This window comes from Triticum dicoccoides, chromosome 7A (assembly GCF_002162155.2).
Source record: "Triticum dicoccoides isolate Atlit2015 ecotype Zavitan chromosome 7A, WEW_v2.0, whole genome shotgun sequence".
In the NCBI taxonomy this organism is placed as follows: Eukaryota; Viridiplantae; Streptophyta; class Magnoliopsida; order Poales; family Poaceae; genus Triticum; species Triticum dicoccoides.
This window is the reverse complement of record NC_041392.1, coordinates 586,613,474-586,632,228: the sequence shown is the minus strand read 5'-3', so window position 1 is coordinate 586,632,228 and position 18,755 is coordinate 586,613,474. Positions and strand designations below refer to the sequence as shown.

Sequence of the window (18,755 nt, the reverse complement as noted above, 5' to 3'; positions counted from 1 at the left end):
CTTTTCCTTCGTCTTCCCGCTCGACCGTAAGTACTGTACTGACGACTTGTCCAGTGGCTGCAACGTAAAGCAGTAAAGGCTCTTTGGTGATTGGAGCAGCAAGCACCGGCTGGGTGGAAAGCAGGGCTTTAAGCTCTGCAAATGCTTCATCAGCTTCAGGAGTCCACTCGAACTTATCTGACTTCTTCATCAGTCGGTAAAGAGGCAGTGCCTTTTCACCGAGGCGAGAAATGAATCGACTTAGGGCGGCCAAACAACCAGCAAGCTTCTAGACATCATGCACACGCACAGGGCGTTTCATCTGGAGTATGGCACGCACTTTCACTGGGTTAGCGTCGATCCCTCGTTCGGAAACGAGAAAACTGAGTAATTTTCTGCCTGGAACCCCAAACGTGCACTTTGATGGATTAAGCTTGATATCATACCTTCTGAGGTTGGCAAAGGTTTCAGCAAGGTCAGCTAGTATGTCGGAACCTTTACGTGACTTGACCACAATGTCATCCATGCATGCTTCCACATTCCGACTGATTTGAGTGAGCAAGCACTTCTGAATCATCCGCATGAATGTGGCTCCAGCGTTCTTCAAACCGAATGGCATAGTGACATAACAGAAGCACCCAAATGCGGTGATGAAAGCTGTTTTTATCTCATCGGGTCCATACAGACGGATATGATGGTACCCGGAATAAGCGTCCAAAAAGGACAAACGCTCACACCCCGCAGTCGAGTCGACTATTTGGTCGATGCGAGGGAGAGGAAAGTGATCTTTTGGGTAGGTCCGATTGATATGTTTGAAGTCAATGCACATGCAAAGTGAGTCTTCCTTCTTTGGGACCATGACAACATTCGCTAACAACTCGGAGTGGTAAATCTCTCTGATAAACTCAGCTGCTAGAAGTCGAGCCACTTCTTCACCGATTGCCTTTCTCTTCTATACGGCAGACCGTCGAAGTTGTTCTTTGACTAGTTTCACTTTTGGGTAGACTCGCAAATGATGCTCAGCCAGCCCCCTGGGAACACCTGGCATGTCAGAAGGTTTCCATGCGAAGATGTCCCAGTTCTCACGGAGGAACTGGATGAGCGCTTCTTCCTATTTGGAGTCGAGTGTTGTTGAAATGTGAGTCGGAGCAGCATTGGGATCCGTCGGGTGAATGTGAATCGGCTTCGTTTCACCAGACGACCGGAATGCTGAATCTGTGGCAAGCTTCTTAGCTCACAACAAATCACTCGGATCTGCATTTTTTTGATACTCCTGCAATTCCACTACTACCATCTGTGCATCGGCGGTCTTTGAGCCCTTCTGGAAGCATTCTTCTGCCTTCTTTCGATTGCCAGTGATAGTGATCACCCCTTTAGGACCAGGCATCTTCAATTTGAGGTACACGTAACATGGCCGAGCCATAAAACGTGCATAAGCTGGCCTGCCCAGAATAGCATGATAAGCACTTTGAAAGTCCACAACTTCAAATGTCAACTTTTCTTTGCAGAAATTCTTGGAATCTCCAAAAACTACATCAAGGGCGATATGGCCGAGTGACGTGGCCTTCTTGCCAGGAATAACTCCATGGAAACTCATGTTGCTTTCACCGAGTCTGGACATCGGTATGGCCATTCCTTTCAATGTCTCTGCATACAGTATATTCAGACCACTGGCACCATCCATCAGAACCTTAGTCAATCGAGTGCCTTTGACTACTAGGTCGACCACCAGCGCTTGCCTCCTAGGAGTGGCTATATGCGCTGGGTGATCGGACTGGTCAAATGTAATGGTAGTCTGAGACCACTTCAAATAACTGGGTGTCACCGGGGCGACCATGTTCACTTCTCTGTTGATGACTTTCAGTCAACTCTTACTCTCAACATCAGTGAAAATCATCAGAGTGGAATTGACGTGGGGGTAATCATCATCATCCTCTTCCTCATCCTCGACTTTGTCCACTTCCTTTTTCTTTTCATTGGGTTGTTTCTCTCGGAATTGCTGGATTAGGAGTCGACACTGTCGAGTGGTATGCTTTGGATAAATGAAATTACCCTCTTCATCTTTCTTGGTGTGAATGTGGCATGGTAAATCTAGCACATCATTTCCATCTTGATCTTTTACTTTCTTGGGGTTCCATGATCCTTTGGGTTTCCCTTTGAACTTTCCTTGAATCACGGCTAAGGCTTCTCCAGGTGCAGCTGGCTCGGCTTTGCGCTTCTGCTTCCGACTGGAGTTCCCTCCTCTGGTTTCGTGGGCGACTGTTTTGTGCTTGCTACTCCGGAGTCGGTCTTCTTCTTCACCATTGGCATACTTGGTGGCAATCTCCATCATCCGAGTCAGAGTCATATCTCCTGTCCGACCGAACTTCAGATTCAACTCCCAATACTTAACGCCTTCTTTGAAGGCACAAATTGCTTGGTGATCTGACACATTCTCGACTGTGTGGTGCAGCGTGATCCATCTCTGGATATAATCCCTCAAAATTTCATTCGGTTTCTGAACGCAACACTGTAATTCTGTCAGCCCTGCCGGCCGCTTGGAAGTACCTTCAAATGTTTTGACAAACACTCGGGCAGGATCTTCCCAAGTATAAATACTACCAGGCGCCAACTGATTTAGCCATGCTCTGGCCGAGCCCTCTAACATCAAAGGAAGGTGCTTCATGGCCACTTCATCATTGCCACCACCAATCTGTACAGCCACTCGGTAATCCTCAAGCCAAGTGTCAGGCTTGGACTCACCAGTGAACTTACTGACTCCAGTCGCCAATCTGAAGTTGGGAGGAATCATCGCAGCCCTTATGGCTCTGCTCAAGCACTCTAGACCTGAGAAATGCACTCTGGTGCTGGTTGGAAAATCCCTGTCGTGATCTTCTCTGTGAGCTCTGTTTCTATCGACTAGGCCCTGAATGAGAATAGATCTCGCCTCAAAGCCTGGTTCCCTGGGGTCGACTGGAATCCTTCGCCCACCACTGTGAGGACGTCTGTCATCATGCTGTCGAGGCACGTATGACCCACTCCTTGGGGAAGGCGTGGGCACTCGATGACGATCATCGTGATCGAGTAGGTGATCATACTGCTCGCGGTTTCTATACTAATCTCGCCGGTCTCCATGTTCCTCACGCCTCGGGGGCGATCTCGGGCTGTGAGCCGACTAGACTGTGTCTGCAACCACGGATCTGCTATGGATCCTATTCCGCGACTAAGATACTGTTGTATTCTTCTCTCCCACTGCTCGGAGCAAAGCCCGGATCTGCACCAAACCTCGACCAGCCTCTGACTGGGAAGGTTGGATTGACTTCGCTATTCGGGCCGCAGCTGCAAGATTCTGGATCGGAGTTCGGTATACCTGAGTCGGAGGCGGAAAAAGTTGGCGTCGACTGGACTCGGGGATACGCTGCCGAGCACGTTCGTCAAGTGCGCTGGAGGTTCTCCAGTCGAGTGCGCTCAGCCAAGTTGGCTAGGCGTGCCTCTTCTAAGGCCTGGGCCTCAGGGGTTTCTCCAACGATAGGAGTGTGAAGCGCATCCATGTTCCAGCGGCAAAGTTCTTCCCTCCGCTGCGAAGAAAGGGGTTCGGGGCGGTACTCTTCGTGAACACGCGACGGATCGCCGCCCCCATCGCGTCCGTTTTCACGAGTGAAGCCAGGAAGACTGCATGGTCCATTGACCATCAAAACTTCCAGCGCGGGGTCGCTGCTGTCGCACTCGGATGCAGTCTCTACGGAGCCAGTCGAACAGGCCGTAGAGAGTTTCATCGGGCTCGATTGTCGCGACTTGGGGGGTGGCTGACTAGCGAGCCACCGCATGCCTCACCCACCGCTGAAGCCTCGATCGACCGGAACGCTTGCTCCGGCGGGCTGCAGGGAGGGAGGTCAGCACAGGAGCCGACCGATACTGAGTCGACAGCTGCCGTAGGAGGACGCCACGGACGCACGCGTGAAAGTGCGTTGCCCCGCGGATGGGGAGCGCCTCGACATCAAGTGGCGCTTCTTGGAGCCAAGCGGAGTCGTCGGCGACGAATACGAGCACACCGAGACGGATCTCGCGGCCCTTGGCCAAACCTCCGCCCAAAACCATGTTGATGGGGATCGGAAAAATCGCAACTTCTCCAACAAGTCGCTAAGACACCGGCCCCACGGTGGGCGCCAACTGTCGTGGTTCTAAGTCTGACAGTAGAATAGGGGGGTAGGGATGTAGAGGCAAGATCCTAGGTATGGAGGAGTTGTACACGCGAGGTTTACGAGTTCAGGCCCTTCTCGGAGGAAGTAACAACCCTACGTCTCGAAGCCTGGAGGCGGTCAACTGGATTATATGCGTGTGAGTTACAGGGGGTGCGAACCCTTGTGCCTGTGGAGGGGGTGGCTTATATAGAGTGCTCCCGGACTCCAGCTAGCCCACATCACAGAGGGTTTAAGGTACATTGAAGAGAGAATGTTACTGGTAACGCCCGCACTAAAGTGCTATAAATGACAATTAAGCCTATAAGTAAATGCTCGACCATTGCTCATGCAGAGTGGCTTTAGCTCTTCTGTCCGTCGAGTAACTTCTGCGATGGTCGAGTGACATTGATTCTTCCGAGTGGAATGTCTCTGGTCGAGTGGATGATGGTACCCTTCGAATGATCCAGGCTTTAGGGTGATGCCCTAGGGGAGGATGTCTAGGTCAGGTCTATGACCCTACCCTAGGTACACTCCTTCATCAGTGGTGGCCCCCGTGAGGTTTACGCCTTCGACGTCACCCCCCTCAGTTCTATTTTATTTATATTCAAATTTAATTCTATCCAGAGAGCTTCAAACAGCCAAAACTTCATACCATAAGTCCAAATGAATTGATTCTTTTTGCATTGTGTTCTTTATGAAGAAATCTAGTAGCTCACCAAATATGAGATTTTTCTCTGCTGTCTAGATTTTCTGGTGAATTTCAGAAGGGTTCTTGATGTTTTCTTTTGGTCTTTATAATTGTTTTCAGATAGTGAAGCTTGCTTTGAGGATCACCAGGAGGATTGTGAACCTCATCTGCACTAAGGCAAGCCACAACAACATTTTCATGGTGCCATTACAATATTTGTGATTTTTCAACTTGAATTAATGATTTAATCCATGCATCTAAATCACTAGTATATTATTTATATTCTGGCTAGTTGCTTGTTTAAGTTGATATGCTTAGTTTACAGAAAGTTTGAAGCTAACTAAGTTGGCTAAGTAACTAGAAGTAATAATTGTTATGAAGAAGTAATATGATTATGGATATAAGTAATTATTTTGAGTTATTTTTTTAGGAGAAAAATGATAAATTTGCTAAGTAAAGATTCCGTTTAAAGTGATGATTAATCATAACCAGGGAAGTGTTATGAGTTGTTGATGTCTATGCTTAGTGTGGATATAGTTGAGCCAGTTATTTCCGATGATATATGATGCATATATTTGTGTAGCACTTGCATGGCATGTTATGACACCGGTTACTTTCACGTTAAGTTGAACCTGCTAATAACTAAACTTGAATATATCGTTGACCGGGTCATGGTGCCACTGAATCGAGTTTTTCCCAGTGCAACCACATTTGCCTTTATGGGAAGGCCTTTATTCGGTCCGTTGTCATGCCTCTGGTCGGTGCCTCCAACGAGGGAAGGTTATGGGCATGAGGTACCCTGGCCCGGTAAGCAGACATAATCTCGTGTGCCCGTTGTTGATGTTGTGGTACCTTGTCCCCGTTTGGGCCCGTTTATGGTTTGCCACGACGGTGGTGTCTTTAGTAGACACGGGGCCACCCAGGACTAGCCCAGTGGGGAGTGAGTCGGAGTGGCCGAGAGAGTGTCATGGCAATGGATACGTTTAGTCGGAATGCCATTGGTCCACCCGAATGGGAGTGCGAGGCCATGGGTTCCGTGGTGTGGGTACAATGCACTACCTCTGCAGAGTGTGTTAAATCTATCGATAGCCGAGTCCACGGTACGGACACGCTCGAAAGTAGGTCACACCATGGGTCAACATTTAAATAAATTTTGCACACTAAGTTATGAATGTCGCACTGTTGAGAAGATGATGGTGGGTAAACCATCTTGATGTTGGAGGCCAAGTGTTGGTTATGGTTGTGATCGCCGGAAAGATCACTGTTTGAGACCAAGTGTTGGTCATGGTTGTGATCGCCGGAAAGATCACCGTTTGGTTACAAGTTAACCGGATCCAAGACCACGAGGTTGGTCCGTTTGTGATCCGAGAGTGATCATCGTTGGTAAGCAAGTCCGAGAGAATTTTATCACGAGATCATGATCACAACATGTATGATATGTTGTTGCATTGCTAATTGGTTAAGTATCATGATATTGTTTGTCATTATGCTTATGTTTGTTGTGAGCTTGCAAGTACATTCAATGTACTGACCTGGCGTGTCATGCCAGCTTCCAGGAAAGTCTCGTCGGAAAGGAGTGCTGTCCGAGTCTAGATAGTGTCCACATCGGTGTCCCTGTGCTATGGAGTTCCGCTACGATGTTGTTCCGCTGCCACGTAGTTGTTCTGATCGAGGCCCCTTTATGTTCACTAAATAATGTACATATTGTTCAGTCGCACCATGTGTGCCGCTTGGCCTCGCCACTGCTGTAATATAAACTATGATCCGCTAGCATCAATAAAGCGGTTGTTTTCTGTACCAAGATGTTGTGTGTTGCCAGAAGACATGGTCTCTGGGCTGGCAATGCATGGTAAACCGATTGCTCTGAGCCGGGGTGACACACTATCCCCCTAGGAGCATGTGCGTAGTGCTTGGTTTTGATGACTTGTAGATTTTTGCAATAAGTATGTGAGTTCTTTATGACTAATGCTGAGTCCATGGATTATACGCATTCTCACCCTTCCGCCGTTGCTAGCCTCTCTAGTACCGCGCAACTTTCGCCGGTACCATAAACCCACCATTTACCTTCCTCAAAATAGCCACCATACCTACTGAGATATATTGCCATGCAACTTTCCATCATTGTCATATTGCTTTGCATGATCATGTAGTTGACATCGTATTTGTGGCAAAGCCACCATTCATAATATTTTCATACATGTCACTCTTGATTCATTGCACATCCCGGTACACTGCCGGAGGCATTCATATAGAGTCATATTTTGTTCTAAGTATCGAGTTGTAATTCTTGAGTTGTAAGTAAATAAAAGTGTGATGATCTTTTGTATTAGAGCATTGTCCCATGTGAGGAAATAAAAAAAGAGAAAGGCAAAAGAAAAAGAGAGAAGCCCCCCCCCCCAAAAAAGAGAAGGGACAATTCTACTATCCTTTTTCCACACTTGTGCTTCAAAGTAGAGAGTCTCTTATTTTGTCACTTTCATATACTAGTGAGAATTTTCGTTAGAGAACTTGGCTTGTATATTCCAATAATGGGCTTCCTCAAAATGCCCTAGGTCTTCATGAGCAAGAAAGTTGGATGCACACCCACTTAGTTTCTTTTGTTGAGCTTCCATATATTTATAGCTCTAGTGCATCCGTTGCATGTCAATCCCTACTCAATCACATTGATGTCTATTGATGGGCATTTCCATAGCCCATTAATACGCCTAGTTAATGTGAGACCATCTTCCTCCTTTTGTCTTCTCCACAACCACCATTCTATTCCACCTATAGTGCTATGTCCATGGCTCACGCTCATGTATTGCGTGAAAGTTGAAAAAGTTTGAGAATATTAAAGTATGAAACAATTGCTTGGATTGTCATCGGGGTTGTGCATGATTTGAATATTTTGTGTGATGAAGATGGAGCATAGCCAAACTATATGATTTTGTAGGGATGAACTTTCTTTGGCCATGTTATTTTGAGAAGACATGATTACTTTGTTAGTATGCTTGAAGTATTATTATTTTTATGTCAATATTAAACTTTTGTCTTGAATCTTTCGTATCTGAACATTCATGCCACAATAAAGAAAATTACATTGATAATTATGTTGGGTAGAATTCCCCATCAAAAATTCTGTTTTTATCATTTACCTACTCGAGGACGAGCAGGAATTAAGCTTGGGGATGCTTGATACGTCTCCAACGTATCTATAATTTTTGATTGCTCGATGCTAGTATATTATCTATTTTGGATGTTTAATGGGCTTTAATATGCTCTTTTATATTATTTTTGGGACTAACCTATTAACCAGAGGCCCAGTGCCAGTTTCTGTTTTTTTGCCTATTTTAGAGTTACGCAGAAAAGGAATACCAAACGGAATCCAAACATAATGAAACCTTCGCGATGATCTTTCTTGGATCAAAAGCAATCTAGAGGACTTGGAGTTGATGTCTGGAACTCCGCGAGGTGGCCACGAGGCAGGAGGGCGTGCCCAGGGGGTAGGCGCGCCCCCACCCTCGTGGGCCCCTCGTAGCTCCACCAACGTACTTCTTTCGCCTATATATAAACTCTTATACCCTAGATCGATCGCAGAGAGCCACGAAACCACTATTCCACCGCCGCAACCTTCTGTACCCATGAGATCCCATCTTGGGGCCTCTTTCGGCGATCTGGCGGAGGGGGAATCGATCATGTAGGGCTTCTATATCAATACCATAGCCTCTCCGATGAAGCGTGACTAGTTTACCACAGACCTTTGGGTCCATAGTTATTAGCTAGATGGCTTCTTCTCTCTCTCTCTTTGATTCTCAACACAAAGTTCTCCTCAATGTTCTTGGAGATCTATTCGATGTAATACTCTTTTGCGGTGTGTTTGCCGAGATCCGATGAATTGTGGGATTATGAACAAGATTATCTATGAATATTATTTGGTTCTTCTCTGAATTGTTATATGCATGATTTGATATGTTTCCAAGTCTCTTTGAATTATTAGTTTAGTTTGGCCTACTAGATTGATCTTTCTTGCAATGGGAGAAGTGCTTAGCTTTGGGTTCAATCTTGCAGTGTCCTTTCCCAGTGACAGTAGGGGCAGCAAGGCACGCATTGTATTGTTGCCATCGAGGATAAAAAGATGGGGTTTATATCATATTGCTTGAGTTTATCCCTCTACATCATGTCATCTTGTTCAAAGCGTTACTCTGTTCTTATGAACTTAATACTCTAGATGCATGCTGGATAGCGGTCGATGTGTGGAGTAATAGTAGTAGATGCAGAATCATTTCGATCTACTTCACACGGATGTGATGCCTATGTTCATGATCATTGCCTTAGATATCTATATCTATATCTATCTATCTATCTATCTATCTATCTATATCTATCTATCTATCTATCTATCTATCTATCTATACCTATACTAATTACAGACTCCCAAAAAATTACCACGTTAATTAGAAATTAGGAGCCGCTCATCTTTCGTGGGACCAAGTTATTATGGTCGAGATTTACTAATTGAAGGAGCTCCCACGTATCCTAAAAAAAGAAGGAGCTCCCACGTTAGCTATCCACAACCCTTAGATGAAAAAACTCACGCCTAGGTTTCTTTGGCCGAACTCTTTCCAATGACTTCTGAAAGAAAAAAAAGCCTGAGCTTTGCCTCTTCCTTCCTACGTCCACATCGTCGTTGTTCTGGAGCGATCTCTGGCGTCGTTCAGCCACCTCAACGTGTTCTCCTTCTATGTCATCCATGACTCAAAATTCCACTCTGCAATTGAAATCTTGATGCAATTTCTCCTAATATCCTCCTCTGATCTGTCTCCTCTCCAGTCTCCAAGAAATTTCTCCCATTAACCTCCCAGATCTATTTCCTTTCCAATCTTTAAATCCCCTTGGTTTCAACTAACGCCATGTTTTTCCAGAACAGTGAATCAATTGTCAATGGCAGGATATTAGATGCACCAGAACAGATTGTGTACGGACGGATGGTTGAAGAAGATTAAGGGGCCGTCATCGTCGGAGAGGTTGCTGGGTGGACGCACTATGAAGGTAAGTTAAAAAGGGAAAGGCCAGTCGCTAAACAAGAATGCTGGGTTTACAAGAGATAAAACTCTACGTCTCTGCAAGGGACCGATTGCACAATTGGAGGTTTCACCCAATTAGAGAAGCAATCTGGGGTGGATCAAGGGCTTGATTCAATATCTTCTAATGAGTTTATTCCATATATGTTCCACCAAGATGGCATGGAACTCTTAAGATTTGAAATCCTGGGCATCAGATATGGGTATTGAAGGCAGCTAAGGGGCGACATATCCCTTGCGTAAGGGCATAGGTAGAAGAGGCGCACTTCTGGTTCGAGAGCTTGGACCAACATTGTACATCGGTCATCATGGGGCCTGCTGGAATTGGATATTTGTATGTGCAGTTCATTTTCTGCTTCCAATAATTCTTGAATTACATTCTGCTCATTACATACACTTCTACCTACAACTGACCTGTTATAATACAGTGGGAAATTTTAGATGCAGACCAAGGAAACAAGTTGCTGATGGAATATCATGCATCGTTGCTGAGGAGATTAGTCATTTTCGCATTACCTACTTTTCTGTGATATTTCAGGTTTCAGGTTTGTCCTCAATGCTATCCTTTCACAATGTTTTGTTAGATATAAATAATATGGATTGGGCAATTGCTATGCTTGCTGTGAAAACACACATGTCTTTTGCATATTTATAAGCTCTGAAGAAACTAGGAATATCATGGGTGATTAGGGCATCTAACTTATGGGTTGAGATCTAATTAGAGATTTCCTACAAATTCCACCTTAATCCGCACTTCATAACATTTTTAATTCTGCGTAAAAGTGGAGTCATCCCTGCCTACGCTTTGGTAAGCCAAGGATGTATAGGCCTGCGCTCCTGTTTTTACGCTAAAAAGAGCACTCCTCGCTGAGTATGCTACATTTTTTTGAGTTGGAGAGCACACTTCATTAAGAATGGAGCAGCGAATGTTCTACGGTTTTATAGGTCCTCTCCATGGCTGTGCTATTCCTCCTACCTGTCCGCTTCACGATCTTACTAACGTCCGTGAAACTGTCATTCAATATCTTCTTCCATTGTTCCTTCAAGCTGTTTGTTAGGCTCTTCACCTCGGCCAGCTCGCCATAGCTGCACGGCCCTCCTGAGAAGCCACCGGTTGTCTATGCTCATCATATTCCTATTCATAGGCAAAACCAGACGCAGACCCAATCGCAAAGGATGATGGGATCACGGGAGGAAGAGACAAGGTACTGTCTCAAGTCTCATACATATTGATAAAGGCAATAAAACTATGTTGCATGGGGAAAGATCAACATGGCTGCAATACTGGGAGTAGGCCACCTGCTCGGTGTGCATGATATTCCAGTAGGCGCACCTGCTCCAGCCGAGCCGTGTGGTATTCTATGGGGCAGCGTTGCAGTGGATATGGGACGCACACATGATTTCCCGATTGGAGACGGTGCACATGGGTGGCTGCCGTCGGCATGGATGTGTATTGTTCTTCTAACCCTTGGGAAAAAGAGTTTGTCTCATGTATGTTACTCCTGCTAGAGCAACAGAATAAACATTTGCAACATGGCCCTTTTCTCTGCCCAGTTCTAATTATCCCACCTCGATCCACCTGTTTGAACTTGCACATGGTTACCATATGTCTGAGATAATATTTATAGAAATATAGCTATGTTTTTTCTTTTGATTTTTGTGTTGATTTACAGGTGAAAAGGTAGCTGACGACATATCCTTCCGAGCAATGTTAAAGTTAGCGAATTTGTGATATATATAACACATTGCATATTATACACTAGCAGTAATCGTATACTGATTATGTAACCGTGGTTCGTGTGTTGCGTGCATATTTTTTATAGAAGATGCTATATGCTAATCCATTTCTTTGCAAGTTTTTCTCTCGCACATCTTGCTTCCTATCGATAGATACATGTTGAGAAGCTAAGTCCAATTTATTGGGATGTACAAGATTGCGGGCCGGATTGATGCCCTTTTACCAGGGAAAAAGTAGCAACAACAACAGTGTTTTGTGCCCGCGATGGCATAATCCAAGTCTGTTGATGTGTTTGACACTTATGGCTGTACTCGACGCTCCTCAATTTATGTAAGTTTATATCTCTGTAGAAGTTTATGGACGGAACTGGGGATCATGTATGTATAGAATGCATGCCTCATAAAAGTTAGACCTTCGGATGTTTTTCTCTCATGGCTATGTGCATTTTTCCGTACAGATGGTTTGTTAGACTGTTATTTCTTAAATATGGTATCCATCAGATCGTCCAAAGCATGTACTGTATTCATTACAAGTAGAACATGTCCTGCGTTCTAAGTTTCCTATTTTGTTCTGACTAATATTTTGTAGAGATAGGAGAGAAAATGGAGTGATTGGCGATTCTACGGGCCGTCCATCCACTGCGATCAAACGGTGGAGAAACTAGAGTTACGAGGAGTTATGAGACTAAAATTACATGAAATTACAAATAGTGGTGGGACCATTACAAAACTAGGGTGGGGCTAGTCATTTTATAAAAGGGTAGTTCTGTCCAATTTTAGTCAAGGCCAAATCATATTCACACCCTCACTGTGTGGCCCGACACATCTGGGTCGTTCCTGATTCCAATTTTAGTCAAGGCCAAATCATGTCCACTCTTCCCGTAGAAAACTTGTTCGAGCCCTATCAGTTCGAAGCAGCAGGGTAGGATAGGGCGGAGCCGCCGGTGACCCCGGCGGTGGCAGTGGCAGCAGCAGAGGGGGGCCGCGAGGATGGCCGCTGGGACGAGGAGGCGGAGCCGATGACCCCGGCGGTGGCGGCGGCAGAGGGGGTCGGTGATGATGGCCGATGGGACGAGGAGGCGGAGCCGATGACCCCGGCGGCGGCAGCGGAGGGGTCCCAGGGGCTCTAGGACCGATGTCTGATGCAGCCGTGGTTCCTCGCTGTCAAGAGCTAGATCGAGCGCACGGCCTTTTGGAAAATTGGACGAATGGGCGTCCGAGAGGCACTCCTTGCCGGATCACGCTGCTGCTGGCGTAATCCAGGCCGGATCTGTGGAGAGCCCGGCGCAGCACCGTCTACAGGTCCATATCTCTTACAGTCTTACTCTACCTTATTCCTTGTAAGTTCACGGCTTCCATTGTTCTTCAGTTCTGGTTAGTAGTTGGAAACTGTAAAAGTATTGCAATTGGTTAGTAGATGGTTGTTGTTCTGCGACTAGACTGACCATCCAGCTTTAAATTTTAGTGTAATCTCAAGATATTGCAATTGAACTCTTCTTAAGGTAATTCTCTGTTTTATCTGAACTCACTAAGATTATTTGCTTTTTCTTTGGTCTTTTGCGCATTTAAAATGCCAGAGAAAATTTTGTCAATCTCTTTATTTTCACACAAAACCTAAGGTGTTCCCCATTTATAATTTAGAGACAAGCATCTTGTCAAAGCTTAGGCTTACAATGGAGACACCATCAATGGCAATTTCAAAGTTCTGTGCCTGATATGTCAGTAGCTTTCTAATCTCCCACCTCACGCGCTGAAATTAAAGGGGAAAGGAGCAAACAATGAGCACCCACAAGTAATATATTCTGCCAAATATATACAAGCATGCCTACACAATGCTAGTAATCATCGTTGTGTAGAATGGCGCCATACATTGTGGAGCAAGGCCAGAACTATGTTTCTTCACCTACATTTGCACAGATGAGCAATTATTGTCTTCTTGCCTTTTTCAGGTATTTGGCAATGTTGGCTCTTGGGCTGCCCAATTGATAACTGAAGCTGGTGGCAAGGTGGTCTCCATCAGAGATGTCACAGGGGCTGTCAAGAACTCCAATGGCGTTGACATAGCCAAGCTGATGAAGCACTCGGCAAAGAACCGCGGGATCAAGGGCTCCGACAAAAGGCGACGCCGTCGACCCGACCTCACTGCTCACGGAAGAGTGCGACATGCTCATCCCGGCAGCTCTGGCAGGAGTCATAAACAAGTAATCTTCTTCTTCCTCGTCCAAGCTCACTTCATCCTATCTTCTATGAGATTAATGCTCTGAAGCTCAGTTATAGTATCCTCCTGGCTGTTATTTTTTCTTCTATATCTTAAAACATTTTTGTTAATAAATAGTCCTTTCGATTTTCTTCTTCTCCTAGGGACAATGTTGATGCCATCAAAGCAAAGTACATCATCAAAGCTGCTAACCACCCAACAGACCCCAAGGCCGAAGAGGCAAGAACACCAATGTTTTGGCACAAAACTAAGCTGCATTTGTTGACACATTTCACACATTGACTGACAGTAGAGAAGTGTACATGTTCGCGCTGCAGATTCTGGCAAAGAAGGGCGTGCTGATCCTACCGGACATACTGGCCAACTCCGGCGGAGTGATGGTGAGCTACTTCGAGTGGGTGCAGAATCTCCAGGGGTTCATGTGGGACGAGGAGAAGGTGAATCGGGAGCTCAAGACGTACATGACCCGCGCCTCAAACATGTTCTGATTATTTAGGCAGTGTATGGTGCCATATAAAATGGACAGTAATTATGTATAGTATATCTTTGAAAACCAGAATTGGCTCAATTTGGAACAATGCCTGCTTTATATGAATTTCTTGCCCGCTTTGCACGCGTTGCTATAAGTGCATTACCATACCTCAGCCATAATCATCCTTGACAAATATGGCAATCACCTTTAGTATGGAACAGAAGAAGCATGCACAACCTATTTTGTCAATGAGCAAGTTTAGCATATGTTTGTACATTGCTGATCTAGTTAGTAAGCAGAACTCTGTTATAGTAAAACTAGCTAGAGGATCACCGCACCACACGTTGTCACAACTTCAGTTTCTGGAATGGTATGGTTGATGGCACTAGCCCCTCCTCAAGATGGAGGTCATGGGTTTGCAGGGGGCATACTGGAGATTTTCAGATTTAATTGTTTGAATGTATCTTTATTTCATTTCAGATTGTGTCAAGTCTTGTGTACTACTCCCTCTGCTCCATTGGTTCACAATTATAAGATGTTTCTAACTTATATTTGTGTCTGCTCCATCCATTTATAAGATGTTTCAAACTTATATTTGTGTCTGCTCCATCCGTTTATAAGATGTTTCTAACTTCTATTTATGAACGGAGGGGTACTAAATATGAGCTTCTATCTACAAACTTGTGTCCGCGATCTATTTGTGACGACTTCTCCCAAGGTAGGAGCTAATTTTGTATGTATACTTCTCTTGATTCGTTCTATGTTGTCAAGTTCTCATTCATTTGGTGATCTTCTGTAATATTTGTGTTCGTTGATCATGGCCAAGTAAATCAAATTGAGTTTCCTATTAAGGCCTGATGCTTACATCGAAACTGAACAAAATATATAGTGAAATAATCAAATGATAACAAAGCTTTGCACGATCCTCTACACTTTTTATGCTAATCTGAATAATCTCACTTGAATCTAATAAAAATGCATCATCTTGTCTATAGCTTCTAACAGCCACCAGTAAAAACTGATAATCTTATCTACAGCAATCTGGAGCTCCTTTATCTTCTCTTGTTGTGCAACATCCTTCTTATCATGTTCTTGCGCCTTTCCTTCCATCTCTTCTAACCACCCATCCTGAAATTGCACAGTTTTTTAAATAAAAAAATGCACTGTGGTATTGATGTAAGCATATTTGTTTCCTACTGCTGCCTTGTGTATGGATCATTCTGAACATTAAAGATGATACCTGAGCTACTCAAAGCAGATGACATTGCCAGATTATTCTTTTGAACTTTTCGAGTGAGAGTCAAAAGCTGAGTATCTAGAGTTCCATTCACTGCCTCTGTAGATTAATATCTGCTCATTGTCAAATGACAGAAGAACACAAGGAACAAGATCATACATATAGAGAACCACATAATTTAGGTCTATATTGGAATCTCTAAAAAGACTTATATTTAGGAACGGAGGGAGTACACGGTAACATAACGGAGGAGCCATAATCTAGGTTCCTTCAAGTGCTCCTCATCTCGACCCCGACTACCGGTCATCTAGTACCGAGACCCTGATTAGTGGTACGGGACGTGTGATGCCTGTACTAGTAGTATGGCTCCTCTTATGATCATAGTGGGTCCGAAGGACTAAGATCGGTACTAGTGGGCCCCGACGAGTATGATCATGCGGACGCATCAGTAGCACAATGTGTCCTCTAATTTTACTACTACCACTAGTATGGGTAGTCCGAACCCAAAACTACATTGACATGGCGACGGCCAGGTGGGCTGTCCCACTACAAGTTCAAGCTTTAGAGCTGGATTATTGTCCCAAGTAGTGTTTACATTATTTTCGAACCAACAATCAGTTTTCATTCAAGTGACAATTGTGAGACTATGTTTACAATAATAGGCTTTCAACTTTGAGTTGTTACTCAATTTTTAGATGAAATGTTCCTTTGATGCCCGCACACTAAATTGTGGCTTTTACTATTTTTGTATTGCATATGCCGCACTAGTCCAAACCAGTGTTATGTTCATAACGTCAATTAAACGACCAGTTTTACTAAGAATGTCACTACATTTTGGATTTCCTTTCCTTTAGATGTTTATACAGGAATGAATCAATCAAGTTTCTACCAAAATAGAACTACAGAATCAGTCCTTCCAGTTAAACATTTGGGAGCTGATAGGATGCAAATTTGCACAGGCACATTTCATGAGACAAGTAAAGAGTATTAGCTAACATTTTGGGTACAATTTGTCAAAATGCATATTTTCCATCATATAGTTGTACATGTACCTGGGTATAACCAATCAGATAGCACATTGGTTGAATCAGTTTCAGAGTTCAGGGTCAGTACATGACAAGCCAGTACTAAAATGATCACCTATCAATAAGCTTAGGATAGCCCCAAACATGTAGTCTCCAATGCTCCTTCTGTACAAGCATTTCAGGCGACAACAATGTTCGTTGGCATAAAAAATGAGCAGGAGGACTCGACCAACTCCATTTGAAATAGTGCTACATAAGGGCACGCTAACTGAAACAGATTTTCAGCAATGGTGAACAACAAGACCAATTCCACAAATAATGTACAGAAGTAGTAGAGCAAGCACAACACAATGTCACTAATAAACATATAAATGGGTGCCTTCTTCATAGAATGCAGACCCTGGTCGCAATCAGTCATGATACATATGATAGGGTACGTACTCTGATTACATAGCATCCTAATTAATCCATCACACTCTACAAGTTTTCTTTTGCAGGTACACTCTGCAAGTTATAACAAAGATAGTTACTAGAATTGCAAGTAAGGAAATGCAGCTGTCTTCTCTTCCTTGCTTAAGCCTTTGTCCATTCAAAAGCTCCCACATATCCTTTTTCTTCACATGGCAACCCTGTTTCAGAGAAAGCAGAGGAGGTTCAGGATAGCGGCGCACAAATTTCCTTGCTGGAACCTAAACATTACATAGCAGGTTCACAAATTTACTACTCATATTGCGGCACACAACTCCAAAACAGCAGCTTCGTAAGCTCATGATTAGATGCTGTGTAAATTAAGCATGATAGGTCAATTCTGAACTACATATGGCAATCTCACTTTTAGGAAAGGAGGATCATCATACACATATATAGCTCATTTCATCTGGGGCAGGGGCTATGGGAGAGGATTTCACTCGAAACGGAAGCAGTATATACCTGACTGATGTGAACCATTGTCCCAGATGTATTCACAAGAGTCTAGAAGATGTGCTCAATCAACTGTCACAAAAACAAATAAATTATTATTTGCCTAAGTTGGTACAAGGAATGTACAGGTGCCAAAATCTCATCACACTAGCTAAAAGATGACAAAAAAGTCTTGTTAAGATATGTCAAAATTTATTCACTGGAGAGAGGAAGAGTTGAATGTAACATAATCCGAGGGATAAACTTGATCTGAATATGTCAAATGTGACTATGAAATTCTTTCTTAAGTCTGGCATACATAAACAGAACATCGAAAGCTTTTCAAATCAACATTGCAGAAAACTAAAAACAACTGCGAAATTTCACAATACCTATGTATCATATGTGCAAACCCATGCAGTAGGAATACTTAAGCCGCAGCTCAAATGAGGTCGGCCAGATAGATCCTGCATACAAGGGGATAAGGAATGAACAACAAGCAGGTATGCTCAACACAGCAAAACTCAATGGTTTAGTACAGATTTACATATTCACTGCATTATGGAAGAACAAGCATGTAAGCCAAGATATGAAGTTAAATAATTGCAGCTCTCTCACTACCATTCAAGTCTTCATTTTGTCTGAGATAGATGAGTCTGAAAAACAACTATTTTTCAAAAAATTGACAGGAGCTCTGTCATTTCCATTAGAGAAGAGAGAATATTGTCTCAAGCTAGTTATTCGAAAAATTGACAGGAGCTTCATCATTTTTATTGCTAGGTTCGTAGTAAGACTTAACATTGCTGCCTGTGCAAAATTAACTAGATGTATGGTTGTTTGAGTTATACATGTTTCTACTTACAAGGTTATATCTGAAAACAGAACTAAATAGACATTTTAAATATATTTCAGTCATAATATGACCATTTCCTGCAACCGTAACTATGAAATCCAAATTTCCTTGGTTCAGTTTTAGTAAATGTCTGATCTTTAACTTGCAGATTCACGCTACTGTAACCAAGGACATGACCGAAGCCAAACAAACACTAGGCTTTGCCTACTGATGTGCAAAACAAAAACAAACTAAATGCAGATTCAGCTCCCATCATCCTGAACTACTCTGACTAAGCCCATGGCCCTCATCCAAATCATTTCCTTAATCCTACAAACAATGGTAGCCACCTTCTGGTACTCATGCCTGCATATCATAACAGCAGATGCTTCACTGCAGGAAAGCATGTGGTAATTGCCTAACTGCAGAACCAGGAATTTTTTTTTG

General features: G+C 43.8%; 1 protein-coding gene and 1 long non-coding RNA gene across 2 annotated transcripts in view; one reads left to right on the top strand and one right to left on the bottom strand.

Moving 5' to 3' along the window:
- The first annotated feature begins 12,453 nt into the window (after positions 1–12,453).
- On the top strand, positions 12,454–14,631 carry LOC119327442 (glutamate dehydrogenase 1, mitochondrial-like). Its single transcript, XM_037600550.1, has 4 exons — positions 12,454–12,926; positions 13,574–13,825; positions 13,986–14,061; positions 14,160–14,631. Exons 2-4 carry the CDS (start codon positions 13,788–13,790, stop codon positions 14,328–14,330), a joined length of 285 nt encoding a protein of 94 aa, XP_037456447.1. The 5' UTR covers positions 12,454–12,926; positions 13,574–13,787; the 3' UTR covers positions 14,331–14,631.
- A 2,277-nt stretch (positions 14,632–16,908) lies between these two features.
- LOC119332407 overlaps positions 16,909–18,755 on the bottom strand; it is a 2,977-nt gene continuing 1,130 nt past the window's right edge. The window contains exons 2-4 of the long non-coding RNA XR_005160930.1: positions 17,869–17,943; positions 17,507–17,569; positions 16,909–17,205 (exon numbers count right to left, since the gene is read on the bottom strand). This is a non-coding gene — a long non-coding RNA (uncharacterized LOC119332407). The remainder of the gene's footprint in view (positions 17,206–17,506; positions 17,570–17,868; positions 17,944–18,755) is intronic.

Bases quoted from the DNA above. Each gene is read 5' to 3' on its own strand.
- LOC119327442 (XM_037600550.1), top strand. From the start codon at position 13,788: ATGCTCATCCCGGCAGCTCTGGCAGGAGTCATAAACAA. The intron at 13,826-13,985 runs GTAATCTTCTTC...TTCTTCTCCTAG, and splicing joins CTGGCAGGAGTCATAAACAA to GGACAATGTTGATGCCATCA. The intron at 14,062-14,159 runs GCAAGAACACCA...TTCGCGCTGCAG, and splicing joins CAGACCCCAAGGCCGAAGAG to ATTCTGGCAAAGAAGGGCGT.